This window comes from Empidonax traillii, unplaced genomic scaffold, assembly GCF_003031625.1.
Source record: "Empidonax traillii isolate 1590-97213 ecotype Southwest subspecies unplaced genomic scaffold, ASM303162v1 scaffold309:size1915965, whole genome shotgun sequence".
NCBI classification, from domain to species: domain Eukaryota; kingdom Metazoa; phylum Chordata; class Aves; order Passeriformes; family Tyrannidae; genus Empidonax; species Empidonax traillii.
In genome coordinates this window covers 702394-719575 of record NW_020955502.1, presented here as the reverse complement: position 1 = coordinate 719575, position 17182 = coordinate 702394, and the positions used below count along the sequence as shown (strand labels likewise).

General features: G+C 50.1%; 1 protein-coding gene across 1 annotated transcript in view; it reads left to right on the top strand.

The window, feature by feature from the left end:
- The first annotated feature begins 1010 nt into the window (after window positions 1-1010).
- The window catches only part of LRRC7 (leucine rich repeat containing 7), a 120199-nt gene continuing 104027 nt past the window's right edge, over window positions 1011-17182 (top strand). The window contains exon 1 of the mRNA XM_027891059.1: window positions 1011-1050. Within this exon, the coding sequence (XP_027746860.1) occupies window positions 1026-1050 (25 nt within the window). The 5' untranslated portion in view covers window positions 1011-1025. The remainder of the gene's footprint in view (window positions 1051-17182) is intronic.

Genomic DNA, 17182 nt, shown 5'->3' with positions numbered 1-17182 from the left:
AACCAAGGAACTGAGCAGCACCAGCACCTGCTGCTGCTGCAGCAGCTGTTCTGTACAACACCAGAAGAAGCTGGCAGGAACCCAGCATTGTGGGAAGTGATCTAGTGGAAGGTGTCCCTGCCCATGGCAGGGGGTAGAACGAGATGAGCTTTAAGGTCCCTTTCCAAACCCTTGTATGTTTCTGTGAAGCCCCAGCAGGTCATCAGCATCACCCCCAGGTCACACACCAGCGCCGAGTGGGGCTGGACAGCCCCGCATGTGTCCCGCTCTCTCCCGCAGTGGGTGATGGAGGGAGGCAGGACAGCCTCACCCACGAGCAGGATGCCCTGCGAGGTGTTCCTCATCACCCACGCGGTTTTAGCCTGTGGTCCTCGACACCTCAGGCCCTCGGGGGGACGCTGAGCTGTCACCGTCGCTTTCCCGCTCCCGGGTGGCTGCGAGCCCCTTCCCGCTGCCTGGCTCCGCACTTCGGCCAAAGTGCGGGCAGTGGCTCCTGCCTGGGGAAAAAGGAGAGACACGGCGTGCGGGGGCTGTCAGACAGCGGGCCTTCGGGGGACTCCCCCTCCTCGCAGCGCGGGGCTGCCGCGGCCCCGCCGAGGATGCTCCGGCCGCGGGGCGCCCCGTCGCGGGGGGAACGGGCGGGGCTGGGCGACACCGCTTGCGCGCATCGCCCCGCATCGCTCCGCACTGCTCCGCTCCTCACAGCATCGCCCTGCACCGCTCAGCACAGCACCGCACAGCACCGCTCCGCACGGCATCGCCCCACACCGCCCGCGGGGGGGTCGCGTCCGCGTCCCGCCCCCCGCACCGCCCCTGCAACGCCGCGGAGCGCAGCGCGGGCGCGCAGCGGGACCGGACCCGCCCCGCCGCCGCCGCCGCTTTGTGTCTGGGCGCCGCCCGCGGAGGCGGAGGCGGGCCCGGCCCTGGGCTCCGCGGCGCGGCGGGGCGGGCGGCGGGACGGCCGCGGGCAGCCCCCGGCGGCGCCCCCGCAGCGCCCGCGCCCCCGCACCGCGGCTCGGCCGCGCATGGACGCGCGCTCCCGCCTGCACCGTGAGTACCGCGGGGCCGGGGGGTCCGGGGTACCCCCTAGGGATGCCCGTGGCAGGGATGCCCGTGGCAGGGATGCCCGTGCCGCACACCCACCGGGGCGCGGGGCTGGCGGGGAGCGAGGGGCGCGGAGCGGGAGCGCCGGTCGCGGCGGAGCCAGCGCCGAGGACAAAGGAGCGGCAGGAGCGGGAGCGGGGGCGGCGCGGGGCTCCCGGGGCTCCCCCGGCGCGCTCTGGGCACGGACCGCGCTGTGCCGCCGCCTCCGCGCAGCCCCCGCACCCCGGGGACGTTTCGGGCGCGTCTCCGCGGGCGTTCCCGTTAATCTGCCTGGAACGGGGATCGGGCTCAGCACAGCTCCTGGAAAATTCTGCGCCCGTTCCAGCGCCGGTGCCACCCTCCCGAGGCACCGGCGGTGCGGGAGGTGCCTCCGAGCAGGGACAGCGCTGCCTTCCGCGGTCCCGCGTGGCTTCGGTGCCGTGTCCTTCTGCCAGCACCATCCCACAGCCTGGCCGCTTTGGAGAAGGCCAGCGGATGCTGAAGTTGGTCGGCACTGGGGCCATGGGGACCAGCGCATCCCTGTTCTGGGGGATTTGGGATAACCTGGGCAGGGGGCTGGGCCGTGGGGGCTCAGGGCCTGCATTCCCCCCGGACTTATCTCCGTGTCTCTGCCGAGGGGACCGAGGAACCAGCTGGGTTTCCTCGTTATTCCTGGGGGGCTATACCAGGAACGGTCATGGCTATGAGAGCCCTGGTGAAAGTTCCTTGATTTTTGGAAAACAGAAACGATCCGTACGGATCTTTTTGCTGTTTCTGTCAATCCAGTGAAATCCCTTCATTTTGCTCTCGTACATCTGTGGTTTTCAGCCAGAAACTCCGGCCACGTGCCATTCGCGGTTTTAACCTGGGGTGTTCTGAGTGATCATAATTCTTACGAACAGGTGAAATACAAAGCGTTTTCCTCATCATTCCATGACAAGAGAAGTGACTTAATGTGTTGGATTTTGCTGTTCCGCATCTGCTCACTCAGCTCCTCTTGGAGGATGGATCCTTGCCATGGCAACCTCCACGGCACAGATTGCAGCCACTTTGGGAAGTAGTAGGACTTGGTAAAGAAATAGGAACAGCTGATCTCAGAACCCATAGAATTAGGGATAAATTGTGTGTCTTGGAAAGCATGGCCTCTTTTTGGGAATATTCACATTGCTTCAGTTCATAGGTGTGGGGGTTGGAAGGACCTTTGAGGAGGTCATGGATCTTTCTTTTCATGCCGCTGCAGTGAAAGGAGGGTTCTTCATTTTCAAACAATATTAATGACTGTGGTTTATGTCAAAGCCATATTAATCTAATGAACTTATAATGAAATAGCTTGATGTATCGTGTCAGCTTGGTGTCCCTGTGAACTTCATCCTTTGTCTGGATTTGATCTGTAAAACTTTTCCTTTGATAAACCGGCATTTTTTAATTTTGTAATTATCTCACAGAGGAGGGGCTTTCCTGTGTCTTCAGTTACACAAATCCTGTGAAATGCTTAAAAAACCGGTTTTACATTACACCAATTTTGGCAGTTGCTGGAGTGACAGGAGCCATTCCTGAGTGCCTGGTAGATTGGAGCAGGCTCAGGGAGCTGCAGCTCGGAAGCAAATGCAGGGCTGGAGGCAGCTGGTCGGCCACGGCTGCACTGGTGGGAGTCCCTGGGAAGGTGGAGCAGTGCCTGACCAGCAGCAAATTCCCTGTCTTTGGGCCTGCAGTAATTTGTAAATGCTTCTTAAAAATTCATTAAAAATTTCTAGAAGTTGTAGCTGCTTACAAATAGGATTTTAAAAGGGAGGTTGCCCATTGTCTCTGGAATATTTCAAGGAAACAGCATGTGCGCTGTTAGAGCCACCAAACTTCATATTAAAGAGGAATTAATTGTCCCTGAGGTACTTGCAGCTGTACAAGGCTTTACTGTGAGCATTGATTTTAAAGCAGAGACGCCAGGGATGCAAAATACAGCAGAGCTTTGGGATTCATCTCAGAGCCAGGGAACAGGGATGGACCGACCTCAGAGCTACTGCCCAGGCAGGGCAGGCTGTGGCTGTGTGGTGGCAGCTACAGAGCTCACCAAAGTCCCCTTGAGCACCCCAGAGCCCCGTGGCCACTGAGTCACCCCTGGCTCACACCATCCCCAGTGCCATCATCCAACCACCATGGTGCTATTGTGGTCTCAGCACATGCCAATAGGGGCCTGGGATCAGGGGTAGGAGAGGGGACTGATGTGCAGGAAGGGTTTCCTAGTGCTTCAGAAATGGTGAATTTTACCCTCCTGGACATTCAGCTCCCAGCCCCCCTCCCCTGCCCTGCTGGAGGGTGATGGGGAGCAAAAGCTTCATCTCTGGAGCTGCAGGAGCCCCAGCTGTGTCTGGGACAGCCAGTCCTGGGTGCCTCCCTTGGGCAGGGTTGGTGACCTGGGAGTCAAACCTTCTGGAAGTGGGTGTAGGAGGAACCTCTCTCCTTTGGCAAAGGGGTGTGAATCCATCAGACTGATCATCAGCACTTTGAAAATCCACTGGGACATCAGCTCGGTGTGTGGGAACCCACACCCACCACCCTGCAAAGAGTCCCAGAAACAGCCAATGCCTCTCTATAATCCAAATTAATGATCTTGGTGGATCTAAGCCAAGCACCTCGATGCTGTACCAAGCCCTATTTAAAGATTTGTAAGAGCCACCATGTGTCCTTGGTTTTCATCTCAGCTCTCTCTAATTTTAGCGTGGTTTCTGGAGGCTTTAATTTGCCGGCACGGCAGATTGCATCAAATCCTGGGACAAGCCTTGCAGAACTGAGCTTTTTCTCAGAGCTTTTTTTTTTTTTTTTTTTTTTTCCTCGGGAATGCAGCAATTTGTTGATGGCAGAGAAATCCTTTATGTGTTACTGGGCAGAGCCACCCCTTTTGGTGTGACCTACGGAGAAGTTATGGAAGAGCGGAAGGTGGAGGGATGTGATGGACAGGAGGAGGGATGGCTGGAAGGAGCTGAGAATCGGGCTGGAGAGGTCTGACAGCCCAGGGGAGAGGTTGCTGCTGGCAGGACTGTGGCTAAGTGAGAAATTAGGGAAGTAAAGGAGCGTTAAATCCCAGTGCTCTGGGAAGGGGGAGCAAATACCATGTTAATGGATCAAGTTATGGTGAATAAAGAAGAAAGGAAGCTGTAAGCTCAAGAAGGCTTTTTTTCTTATAAGGAGGAGAACACTCTTCATCCTTTAGTTCACTTGTATCCAGAGTGAATGACTTTATAGCTACAGGACTTTAAGCTTATTGGAGGAAAATGCCTTTTTTTGCCTTTTTTTTTTTCCCAACTATTTTGCTGGGGAAAGGATTTGCAAATGAGAGTTGGAGCAAATAAAATCTGCGGAGAGCAAGTTTAACCTTTTCTGAGCATAGGAGCTGGTGGCCAGTGGGCAGAACTGGTTTGAATCTGTCCAGGAGAGCAGCCCGTTTGTCCAGATGCAGCAGTCGGGATGCGAGAACAAACCGGTGGGACTGTGAGTGCTGTGCACGTTCCCATGGATGGGAAACCAGTACTTGGCTTTGTGGGATGTCAGTTGTCAGTCACTGCTCTGCTTTCAGTGGTGTTTGAGATGTAAAGACATCCTTGTGAGATCTTTGCTGCTTGGTGTGTCGCTGGAGTTGGGTGCCTGGGAGCTCTGGCACGGACTATAAATAGAGCAATGGATGGAGCAATGTGGCAGGTATAAAATATGGAATTAAGGAGCGTTGTGACAAACACACACCCGGGTGAGCTTGGGAGCTGACGCTGTGTGAGGGGCCGGGCAGAGCATCCCATCTGCTCCCTGCCGCTGGAATCACGGAGCTGCTGCTCCGCATCCTGCAGAGAGCTGTCCTGGAGTGGAATTTAAAGCTTTGCTTGCCTTGGATTGGTTTGAACTTGGATTGGTTTTCACCTGCCAGCTTTAAAGTCCTACTTTGTCGGTGACTTTTTTTGCACTTTTTCAATTTTTGCTGCGGTCGCCGCAGGGAAGCTCGTGGAAGGAAAGGATGGCTGTGTGGTACCACAAAGGTGGCATTCCAGAGGCTGCTCTGAGAGGACCCCGCTGCCGAAATGGATTTACCCCCACGCTGGGTTATGGCAGGAGCTCTGTGCCGGGCCGGCGGCGGCGCTACCTGGCCCTGCTGCGGCGCATGACCCACATCTGCAGAGGTGCTGGACTGGGCTGGGTGAGAGGGGAACAAACCTGGTGGGAGCTGAGCTGTGGGGCTGAGGAGCTGTTGGCAGGGAGACCTTGGTGGCTTTGGTGGCTGAGGAGCCAAGCTGTGGCTGGCAGAGCTCCTCTTCGGCAGGCTCAGGAGCTCTGTCTTCATCTCTTCTCGGGTCAAACTCCACCAGTCCCTTCCACTCTCTGCTTCTCTTGCATCACTTTATTCTCCAATATGTAAAAATTGACTCCCTTCAGATACCGTATGTTCCATTTTTAATGTCACATTCCATCTTCTCTTCACTGTTGCCCTTCTCAGTGTTGACCTTTGAAGAGTTTTTGGGGCATAGGCAGTTTGATGGGCTGAACAGGAGGGAATGGTTACGGAATGATGGCTGGAGGCTGTGGGTGGAGGGAATGAGGCTGAGGAGGGGGACACGTCACCCCAGTGGAAGGTGCTCGGGTACCTGGTGGGCAGCTTGGCTTCATAATTAGCATAAAATCCACTAATGGAGGTGTTGGAGTGGGGTTGGAATCTCATTGCCCCTTGTGTTTGGCTCTGCCCCAGGTATCTGATCCCCTGATCACACTCTTGTATGTGTGCGGCGTCCCCACCTCGAGGCAACGCTGAAGCTCTTGCTCTTGTTACAATAAATATTCTTACATTTTCAAGCCTGAGCACTAAATTGGTGGCTTTCAGCAGTTCTCTAATTACGTGAGACATTTTTTGTACTTAACAAATGGTTCTTATTCTTGCCAGCACTTCAGCCCGGTGTTCTAGGACTGTGGGTGTCAGGGAACAGAACATATTTCTGTGTCTGTGAATATGATCCCACACGTTGTCTTAAGTGGGAAAATGTTCACAGCCCTTATATGGCGAGGGATTTTTTTCCCCTAAATCCATCAGAGCTCTATCCTGCAGTAATATCGCAGTTTGATCTTCCTGGTGCTCTGCGGGATGGGGATGGATTAGGAACCAGAAATATGAAATGGGCTTTCTTCTTTTCCTGGCAAAAGTATCCTGTGGTGTGACCTGCTCTGCCTCATAAACCATTCAGGAACTGGTTCTAAAAATGGTTGATGATTTTCAGCATCTAGTCAGTGTAGAACTGCCAAGCTGACAGGTTCCTGAGAGGAGCCAGGGGGCTGTTTCTCCTGGTGTTGAGCATCTCTTCTTCATCTTCCCTGTAAGTTCCCACACTCCTTGTTGTGCTCAGCTGTGTTGGCAGCAGCGTTGCAGTCTCCTGGCCCTGCAGGCAGCCAAGGACTGCAGAAGCAGCTGAGATGTCTGTGTGTCATGGCACAGTGACGTGTCCCACAGTGATGCGCTGTGCTCTCCTGTGCCAGAGGTATCTTGGTGTGTCACACAGTGAGGTTTGGGGAATACATGATTTAGAGGGTGTCCAAAGGAGGGACATGAAGATGGTGAAGGGCCCTGAGGGGAAGCCATGTGAGGAACAGCTGAGGACACTTTGGCTGTTCAGCTGGAGAAGGGGAGACTGAGGGAAGACCTCCTTGCAGTTACAACTTCCTTGGGAGGGGAAGAGGAGGGGCAGGCACTGATCTCTGCTCTGTGGGAACCAGGGATGGGACCCCAGGGAATGACCTGAAGTTGTGGCAGGGCAGGGTTAGGTTGGATCTCAGGAAAAGGTTCTTCCTCCAGAGGGTGTTTGGGCACTGAACAGGCTTCCCAGGGCAGTGGTCACAGCACCAAGGCTGCCAGAGCTCAGGGAGTGTTTGGATGATCCTCTGGGGCACCTGGTGTGACTCTTGGGGATGGTCCTGTGCAGGGCTGAAGGTTGGACTGGATAGTCCTTATGGGTCCCTTCCACCTCAGCAGATTCTGTGATTCTATCATGGCACAGTGACATGTCCCCCAGTACTATGCTATGCTCTCCAGTCCTGTGCCAGAAGTATCTTTCCATGTCACGCATTGAAATTTGTGGAATACGTGAGTTACCCGAGCACCTCATGATGTCCTGAAGGAATGTTGCTGATAGACTCTTTACAGACTCATGAACACATGAAGCAAAGGGTGAAGAGCTCTTACCCTCCAGTGGGTTTTGTTTCATACTCATTTTTGCATTAGATATTCTTGTGCAGTGGCATAACACCCTGAAAACCCTCTTGGTTTGTAACTTCCAAACCTCCTTGGTTTGGAAGGCTTTGGTCATATATGAGAGGAGGAGGAGGAGGAGGAGGAGGAGGAGGAGGAGGAGGTGTGAGGCTCTGTCCATGGTAGTTGCTGGGAAAGCTGGAGGCAGAGGGGAGGATGGACAGACTGGAGGGGAAGATGGACAGGCTGCAGTAGGGCTGCTGTGGTCACCCAGTATGTGCCCTGGTGCAGTCAGCATTGGGAGGCCCCTGGATGAAGGGATATGTCAGTGCCTAGCCTGTGGGGTCACCTGGCCTGGAGAGCCACCACCTCATGGGAAAGGCACCCAGCTGAGGGGACAGTAATGGCATGCGCATGGTTGCTGTTATCCATGGGTGACCAGTGTGACAGAAGTACAGAATGGTTGGGGTTGGAAGGGACCTCTGGAGATCATCCAGTCTACCCTCCCCTGCTAAAGGAAGTTCACCCAGAGCAGGTTACAGAGGAATCCACCCAGGTGGGATTTGAATATCTCCAGAGAAGGAGACTCCATGGCCTCCCTGGGCAGCCTGTTCAGTGCTCTGGCACCCTCACACTAAAGAAGTTTTTCCTTATATTCATGTAGAACTTCCTGTGTTCCAGTTTGTGCACATTGTCTCTTGTCCCATTGCTGGGCACCCCCAAGCAGAGCCTTGTCATCCTCTGACCCCTCCCTGCAGACACTGACAGAGGTTGGAGGGTGTCTCCTCTCGAGGCTGAACAGCCCCAGCTCCCTCAGCCTTTCCTCGTAAGGGAGATGCTCCAGTCCCTTCATCATCTCTGCAGCCTCCTCTGGATCTGCTCCAGGAGCTCCAAGTCCCCTATGCCCAGAACCAGACACAGCAGTCCAGATGTGCCTCACAGGGCTGAGCAGCGGGGCAGGATCCCCTCCCTGACTGGCTGGCAATGCTCTTCCTAATGCCCCCCCAGGATCCCATTGTCCTTTTTGCCCCCCAGGATACACTACTGGTCATGGATAGCTTGTTGTCTCCCCAGGTCTTCCTCCACTAGGGATTCCTTCCTGATGTGCCATTTTGGGGAGCAGTGGTCTGCATGAATCTTGAGAACGAACACCATTACTACACCTGTATTTGTAGGAATTTTTATTGGGGCCATAAAATGCAGTTTTCTTTATTTGTTATTCCATGGTTGCAGATGCTGCAGTGTTTTTCTAAGGTTTTTATTTTTCCTACTAAAACCATTTTTCAGGATTCCAGCAGACGTATCCATGAAAGAGGCCACACTAAAAACTGTCACTGAGAGGTTTGCCTGTGTGAGCACATCAGCTCTCCAACCTGTGCATAGAAACTCCTTAAAGCCAGGATTTCTGGGCATTTTCCAAGGCTGTCTGTGCCTTCATCCTGCCAGGGAAAGGCACTCTTTTAATGGGATGTCATTACCACTGCTCAGTGATCATTTCCATTCTTAACAGCAACAATATGGTAACTTGGACAAGCTAAAAATTGAGCTCCGGGACCTGCCAGTCAGAGGTCTTTAATCAGAGCTGCTATTTTTGGGGAGACAGATTTAGCATAAATAGGTGTGATGCAATGTGTCAGACTCTATTTAGTCCTTGTCCAAGACATCTTCCTTTTGGAATGGTGACTTTATATAAAATTCATCACCAAGGTCACTCTGTATCCATGGGGAGGGCTGGGAAAAAAACAGACACAGCTGAATAATTTGTTTCCTTCCTCAGTTTTTCTTAAATATAAGTCATTTTGTGTGAAATAAAACGAAGAAAATATTTTCTGGGACGGTGAAGTGCTAAACCTGCTTGTGGGGGGTATTTTTGGTGCAGTAACTTAAAGAGTTGTTAATTGCTGGCAGATTCCAGCACGCGGAGTTCAGTGGGATTCCCTGGGCGGTTGATGGGTTTGGAGCTTGTGCACCATTGTCTGTAGAAACACTGAGCTCCACAGCCCAATTCTGAGTATGGTACTTTTACTTTCTTCATTCCCTCACACAGTGTTTGGGTTTGCTGGTGGTTTTCCCACCTTCCAATGTGACATATTGTGTCTCCGCAGAAAGACTCCTCTGTTGTCATCTCTGTTCTCCACCCTGATGTCCCTCAGCCCCTCCACCTCCTCAGGCACTGCCAGGAACCAAACTAGGACAGTGATAAGGAGACTGGTATTCCAGGCAGGAGGAGGAGTCCCTATCCCTGGAGGTGCCCAAGGAACAACTGGACGTGGCACTCAGTGCTCTGGGCTGGGTGACAAGGTGGGGATTGGGCACAGGTTGGACTTGATGATCTGGGAGGGCTTTTCTAACCTCAGGGATTCTGTGGTTCTGTGATTCTGTTTCTCAAGACTTGCATCTCCTCTCTGCAGCTCCTACAACTGGGAAATCATCCACAGAGTTGGTGAAAGCAGGAGGAACTCCATCAGTGTGAGCTCTCAGATTAGCCTGGGATTGGGTAAATCTTAATTACTCCTGCTAGATTTGACCCTGACTGTCATCCTAAACTCCTTGTAAGTTATGTGGTCAATTAGAGAAACATAGAGGTGGGATTGTTGCCTGGTGCCATCAGGAGCCACTCTCTGATCCCAGCTCCATTTGGAGCTCTTGTTTTTGCCCTGGAGGTGGTAACAAGCAGCTCCCAATCCATCTTTTCCATGCCACCTAGGGATGGGTAGATATCAATTCTGTTTCCCATAGCTCATCTCTTTTGTAAACTGACCTACTTAGTGACTTTCACAGAGAAGTCCATCCCTTTGCCTGTCCTTTCATCCTATTTTGAGCATTTTCCATACCCAGTGTGTCCTTCCCTTTTATTTCAATGAGGGAATGGGGTTCTATAGCTTTAGAATAGCTCTGAGAAACCTTATAGCAAAGAAATGGTGTCCTTTCTGCAATAGTTGGCATTTTTCTAGTCTATTAGTCACTGACTTTGGCAGCGTGGAGTGAACAGCATGAAAAACATACCTGCTTTTAACAGAAATATAAGATTAACAGAATATAATGAGTTTGTTCTTAATAAATGTGCACCTAAAATTCAACACTTTTTTAAAGGAATGTTCATAGTTGACAGGAGAGAAAAATGAGTGATCATTTTGTCTCTAATGAACTGATATGTCTGAATATTAAATCATCTACAGAAAGAACCTCTTAGTTTCTCTCCATCCTCTTCCTCCTTTACAACACAGCACTTGGCTGTTTCTTTCCTTGGGGTTTAGAAAAAGCTCTTTAGGATTAAGTATAAAACATATTATTGACCCTAAACACACAGTTTGTGTTGTCATGTACAAATATATATATATAGATATATATATATGCGTGTATATATATATATATATATATATATATATATATATAAAATAGATTTATAAGAATATATGCATAAAATTTTAAATTAATCCTGGAGATTGTTCCATCCTCACAAGAGGAGATAACCTGGAAACCTTTATAGATTAAAACACAAACCATTGAGGAGTTTGATGACTTTTCCAAACCTTCAGCATGTGGAACTCTGGGGCTTCTCAGTTGCCTCTGAAGGGTGAGAAGCAGAATAATTCCTTGCAGAAACAGGTTGGACTGGAAGTGGGACAAGCAGGGAGGGTGTCAGGGGATGTGTGTGTGCTTAGTAATGGTCAGGATACTCAGCTGTTCCCTAAGATGAGCTGCAGAGGTGGATCTTGAGTCTTTGGGAAGCTCAGGGCTGGGCATTTTTCTTTTCAAGTTTACCCAGAATTTCTGAAACAACTACATAAAAAAGTAGGCTTTTTCACGCATGCAAGGATTTTTCCAGACCTGCTCTGTGCTTATTCAGTCTGAAGGAAAAGCTGGCACATCAGATTTTAGGTCTTGGACTGACTTTTTCCAGTTTATAATTGCTTACCTGATAAATATTTTCATAGAATAGTTTGAGTTGGAAGGGACCTTTAGGATCATCTTATTCCACCCCTGCCATGGGCAGGGACACCTTCCACTATCCCAGGTTGCCCCAAGCCCCATCCAACCTGGCCTTGGACACTTCCAGGGATGGGGCAGCCACAGCTTCTCTGGGCAACCTGTGCCAGGGCCTCACCCCACTCATTGTCAAAAACTTCATTAGATCTATTTTCTTCCCAAGACTGTTAAATCTAAAGTGGGAAACCCCAAATACTCCTCCTGGGATGATAACTTTGGATCTTTCACTTTGAAATGTTCTCGGCGTTTTAGAAGAGCCCCCTTGGCTTTGGGGTGGGGTGGCCCCAAAGTGTGGACCTTTTTTACACCATCAGAGAATCCAGGTGGATTTGATCCACATCCCAGCCTTTGGAAGGTACAGCACATCCTGTAGTGGGGAGTGCCCATGGATTTCTGGAGCCACATCACTCTGGAAGAAAGGGCTGCTCAGCATGAGCTGCTCTGTGTATGAGTTGCAAGGGACCTACAAGGATCATCAGGTCCAACCTTCAGCCCTGCACAGGACCATCCCAAAGAGTCACACCAGGTGTCCCAGAGGATCATCCAAACACTCCTTGAGCTCTGCCAGCCTTGGTGCTGTGACCACTGCCCTGAGGAGCCTGTTCAGTGCCCAACCACCCTCTGGGGGAGAACCTTTTCCTGGAGATCCAACCTAACCCTGCCCTGACAGAACTTGAGGCCATTCCCTGGGGTCCTGTCCCTGGTCCCCACAGAGCAGAGATCAGTGCCTGCCCCTCCTCTTCCCCTCACGAGGAGTTGTAAGGAACGTTTTTGGGAGGGGAACAAGGGCTTGCCACAGCAGCTCCTGAGGAGGGTGTACGGCAGCTGTGCCAAGACACCCGGAGTCAGAGGGAGAGTCCTTCTGGTTCTGAGGCTTTAAATAGTGCTCAGTACATCAAACTGCTCTTGGAGGAAGGATGAGGGAAGCAGGATAAGAATAGCTATGCACAAGGTGCCTCCCTGTGAGCACCGAACAGCTGGCAGGGAGGAATTAGCACAGAGGCCTGGTTAAAGGTGATGTCAGGAGGACTCACAGCAGAGCTGCCCTAGTGCAGAGGAGCTTTCATTCCACGCTGCTGGAAAGCTCAGCTTGCCATTTTCATCCTGTAACACAGGCTTGTCAGCGTGGAAATGGGGAATGTGAGCATTGTTTTTTCGTATATAGAGTCTGTTGCTGTCTTTTAAAACACATATTGCAGTTCTGTAACACATTTAATGCCTCATGTATTTCCTTTTAGTCGTGTGGCCCTGAGTTTTAACATGCTAATTGGGTATTAATGGGCAAATCAGGCTTGGTGTAAGGTCTTTTCATCATAAAATCCTGGATTGGTTTGGGTTGGAAGGGACTTCAAAGCTCATCCAGTCCCACCCCCTGCCATGGGCAGGAACACCTTCCACTATCCCAGGTTGCTCCAAGCCCCATCCAACCTGGCCTTGGACACTTCCAGGGATGGGGCAGCCACTGCTGCTCTGGGCAACCTGTGCCAGGGCTTCACCACCCTCCCAGGGAAGAATTCCTTCCCAATATCCCATCTAACCCTGCCCTCTGGCAATGGGAAGCCATTCCCCCTTGCCCTGTCACTCCACTCCTTGTCCAAAGCCTCTCTCCAACTTTCACGCTCTTGCCAGGCTGCAGAGAAAGGGACCAACTCCAAACTCTGTTACCATCTCAGGTAGAGGACTGTGTTACAGAAGGTTTTGTGGGATGAACTGAATACCAAAATGTGCTGATCTTCCTCTAAGTGTCCAGAGGTTGAGCACTTTTCCATGTGCTGCTGTGGGAAGGGGGTTGTTGTAACACATGGTGATCCAGAGAGGAACACAGAGAGTGCTAGGAAATTGTGTGCTGGAAAAAGCGATTAATATTAAGGCACTTTCTCTTGTTTTCAGCTGTGAACTGTAATTAGCTATGATTATTTGTTTCCTAATAAATATTGTGGAGCTCATCTCAACATCAAAACATATTAAGCGTTTTGCTCTGATGTCTCGTACTCAGGCTAATTTAATTCATCTCTGGGAAGGAATTTTTGACCAGATGCATGAGATTTGACTCTGAGGTATCACACAGCTTGTTTTGTCTCTTTGGATATACCCAGGAAGTCAAATTTCACTCCTTTATATCTTTATAATTTAATTGGAGTCAAGAGAGCTCCCTAGGTAGAAATGAGTGCACTCATTGCACCCCATTGTGGGATGGGAGGTGCTGAACCTCAGGTAAAGGTGGGAGCATTTGAGTGAGTCAAATGCTCTGTGAGAAAGTCATCAGTGTTTGTCTTTAAAAAGCTTCCAGCATTTCAGCTGGAGCATCTACAACTCAACTAATGGAATTAAAACTGGAGTTTTAAATTGAAATAGAAATCAAATACAAAGTAGTGACTCCTGCTACCATTTAACTGCAGATATAACATGAATGCTTATTATTAATTAGGGAGCGAAAAAAGCTAATTAGCAAGTTACATTGTGGCTTTGTTCTGGAGATGAGTGGTTTGTTATTAAAATTGCTTTGAAAGCAAAGATAGTCAGTCCACAGCTAAACATGATGTAGGGTCATTCTCCCACATTTCATGTCTCTAGTTTTCTGCTCTGTTTGTTTATCTTTCCAAATTGTGGTGGGACAAATTCTGCTCTGAATTTAAGTTCGTGTGTGCAGAGGGAGACTGGTCCTGTGCCAGGGCCCAGCTCTCTATGGGGGCCCTGGATGCACCTTACCCAGCTTCCTGTGCCAAACCCTCTGTGCTTGTATCACTGCTGCTTTACCAGGAAAACCAGAGCTGTTCTGAATCTACTTTCCTTTTACAAGTTGTTCTTGTGTGTTTTGTGCGGACATTTCAGTCTTTCTTATTCAGCATAACGGAGTAGCTTAGGTTGGAAAAGCCCTCTGAGTCCATCGAGTCCAGCCATTCCCCAACACTACCAAGGCCACCACTGACCCATGTCCCCAAGTGCTGCATCCAAATGCCTTTGAAATCCCTCCAGGGATGGGGACTCCACCACTGCCCTGGGAAGCTGTGCCAGTGACTGACCACACTTTCCAGAAAGGAATTTTTCCCATATCCAACCTAACCCTCCTCTGGCACAACCTTAAGCTGTTTCCTCTCATCCTGTCTCTTGTTCCCTGGGAGCAGAGCCTGATCCCCACCTGGCTCCTGTCAGGGAGTTGCAGAGAGCAAGAAGCTCCCCTTGAGCCTCCTTTTCTCCAGGCTAAGTCCCCCCAGCTCCCTCAGCTGCTCCTGGTGCTCCAGACCCTTCCCCAGCTCTGTTCCCTTCCCTGGACACGCTCCAGCCCCTCGGTGTCTTTTATGTCGTGAGGGGCCAGAGCCGGACTCAGGACCTGAGGTGCCTTGGCAGTACCAGCACAGGGGGACATCACTGTCCTGGTCCTGTGGCCCCACAGGTGCTCTTGTCCACCTGGGCACATTCCTTTGACTTGTTATCATTGGAAACATCTGTTATCCCCTCGTTTTCCCTGCCTTCTGCCTCCTCTGGCCCAGCAGCACTCGAGGAGTCATTTTGGATGGTTTAACACCAACCCTCCAAAAACACCCCATGTCAGAACTTATGTCTGCTCTGCTCAGGGAAGAAAACAGACCCAAAGGCTCTGTGCTGCCTCCTCAGAGCTTCTCTTCCACATGCTCAGGGCGGAGCAGGGCTGTGGCGTCAGTGGTTACAATATTATAAAATAGTTTATAAACATCAATCCTGAAAGAAAAGCACTACAGGAAAGAAATCCAGGTCTTCTGCAGCCTCTGTAGTGATTTAGTCATTGATTTTCTGGAGCAAAAGTTTTAATTTGATGATATTTCAGTGTCCTGTATATTTTTGATTTATTTGACAACAAGATGAGCAAAAGGCAGATTTATTTGTAATAGTTCTAAGGATTCTGTAACAATGTTTATTTGATGAAGTGCAATGGATATAAAGGAACTTCAGCCATGGTTTACAGTGCACAGAATTAATGGAATTATGGATGGAAGTAGATGAGCTTAGAGGCTCATAAATGAGCTTTGGGTTGGAACTAGATGGAACTCATAGAACCATAAAATATGCTGAGCTGGAAGGGACCCATCAGGATCGTTGAGTTCAACTTCTGGCCCTGTGCAGAACACCCCAAGAAATGTACATGGGAATCCAAGTGTAGAAAAAAAGGGGAAACCCCCCAAAAAGCTCTGGAGTCCAAGCCAAACCCTTCTATGATTCTGTGCTTCTGAACAAATGTCTGGCAAAGATGTAAAAGTTAAAAGACCCTATTTTTAAACATCCATACTCATACAATTTAGTTATAATCTCATAATTTTAGTGTATGGCATCCATAGAAGCTGGAAATTAAAAGCATCCTTTTACATAGAAATCCTTGGATTAGACAGTATTCACAAGATCAGGGATCAGCTGTGATAGTCCTTGTTTGGAGCAGTCTCTGACAGTAAGACTGTGCCCCATCTTCCTCTGGCATGACAAATGTAGATCCTGGGTATGAGGTGGCAAATGTTTATGGCCTGTCTGCATGAGAGACCTGTCTCCTCCTTTTGACTTCCCTTTTAATACTGATTAGGAGACAGATTGTTCACAGGCTACTCGAGCCAGGTCCCTCTTGGGGTGAGAGGATGGCTCGAACCCAACCAAGGTTCCTGCTGCTTGAATTTGAAGCTTCATTTCACCTGGGACAGTGCCTGGATGAGCCCAGAGGGGTTCCCGGAGCAGCAGAGCGTTATGGATGAGATAATAAGCAACTTCTGAAAGTGATTAAATAAAGGTGGCATAGCTAGACCAGGCAAGCCAGCATCATGATGTGATCATTCTTTACCCTTTGCCAGTCTTTGATAGATTATTTTAGTGGTTTTAGAAGGCTTTCCATACTGGAAACAGCAGGCAGATTGTAAAGCCAGGAATTCCAGAACCTGTGGAAGGTCAGCACTGCCTTTGCCAGCTGCAGTGTGTTATACTCTCAGGCACATGGTGGGACTCTTGAGGATGGTCCTTTGAAGGGCCCTTGTGGGTCCCTTCCAGTTCACCACATTCTGTGACTGTTGTCACCATGCCCGCTCCAAGCACATTCATATCCATTCCCTGACCTTTTATCTCCAGCAGGGAAGTGCTGTGAGCCATGAGGAACCTGGCAGCCGTGGAAAACCCTTGAAGCTTTGCCAATAAATTTTAATAGATGGGAGTTAAAGCTTTTCAGTGTTTCAAATGTTGTTTTCACTCCTTGATTAGCAATTCAGCCCTGCTCCTCATCCTGGTGTGTGCTCGTTTGCATAACCCGGCCTAGGCTGGCACTTCTGTCTGTCTCGGCTGAGGTGCTGGAGCAGCACTAAGACACACATTTCCAAAGCTCATCTTAAGCTCTCACAGAAGTCAGAGCTTATTTCAAATCTGGGAGTGGAAGCACTGAATATTTTAGAAATGGGAGCCCGTGTGCCTTCAGCAGCTGGTTTTGGTTTTTGGGTTTGGAGTTTGGTGAGTCTCTTTTTTAAATGTTCATTGGTATCAGCAGGCTTTTTGCTATAAAATTATTTTGTGTTCTGCCCACTGATTGAAGCCTTTCCAGTTTGGTCAGAATGACCTTTGCTTGTTGTAAGTTGAATATATGTTGCTTTGTGCTTGATAGCTGAGTGAGAGTTTTATTAGTCCTGTGAAGTGGATGATGCTGTAGGGTTAAGATTAAACCTAAGGCTGGCTATTTTGTGTATTCTGAGACCTTTCACCTTACAATAGTGGCTGTACCTTCTGTCTTCTAGTTTTAGCCTGGAGAAAAGGAGGCTCAGGGGGGACCTTCTGGCTCTCTGCAACTCCCTGACAGGAGGGTGGAGCCAGATAGGGATCAGGCTCTGCTCCCAGGAAACAAGGGACAGGATGAGAGGGAACTGTCTCAAGTTGTGCCAGAGGAGGATTAGGTTG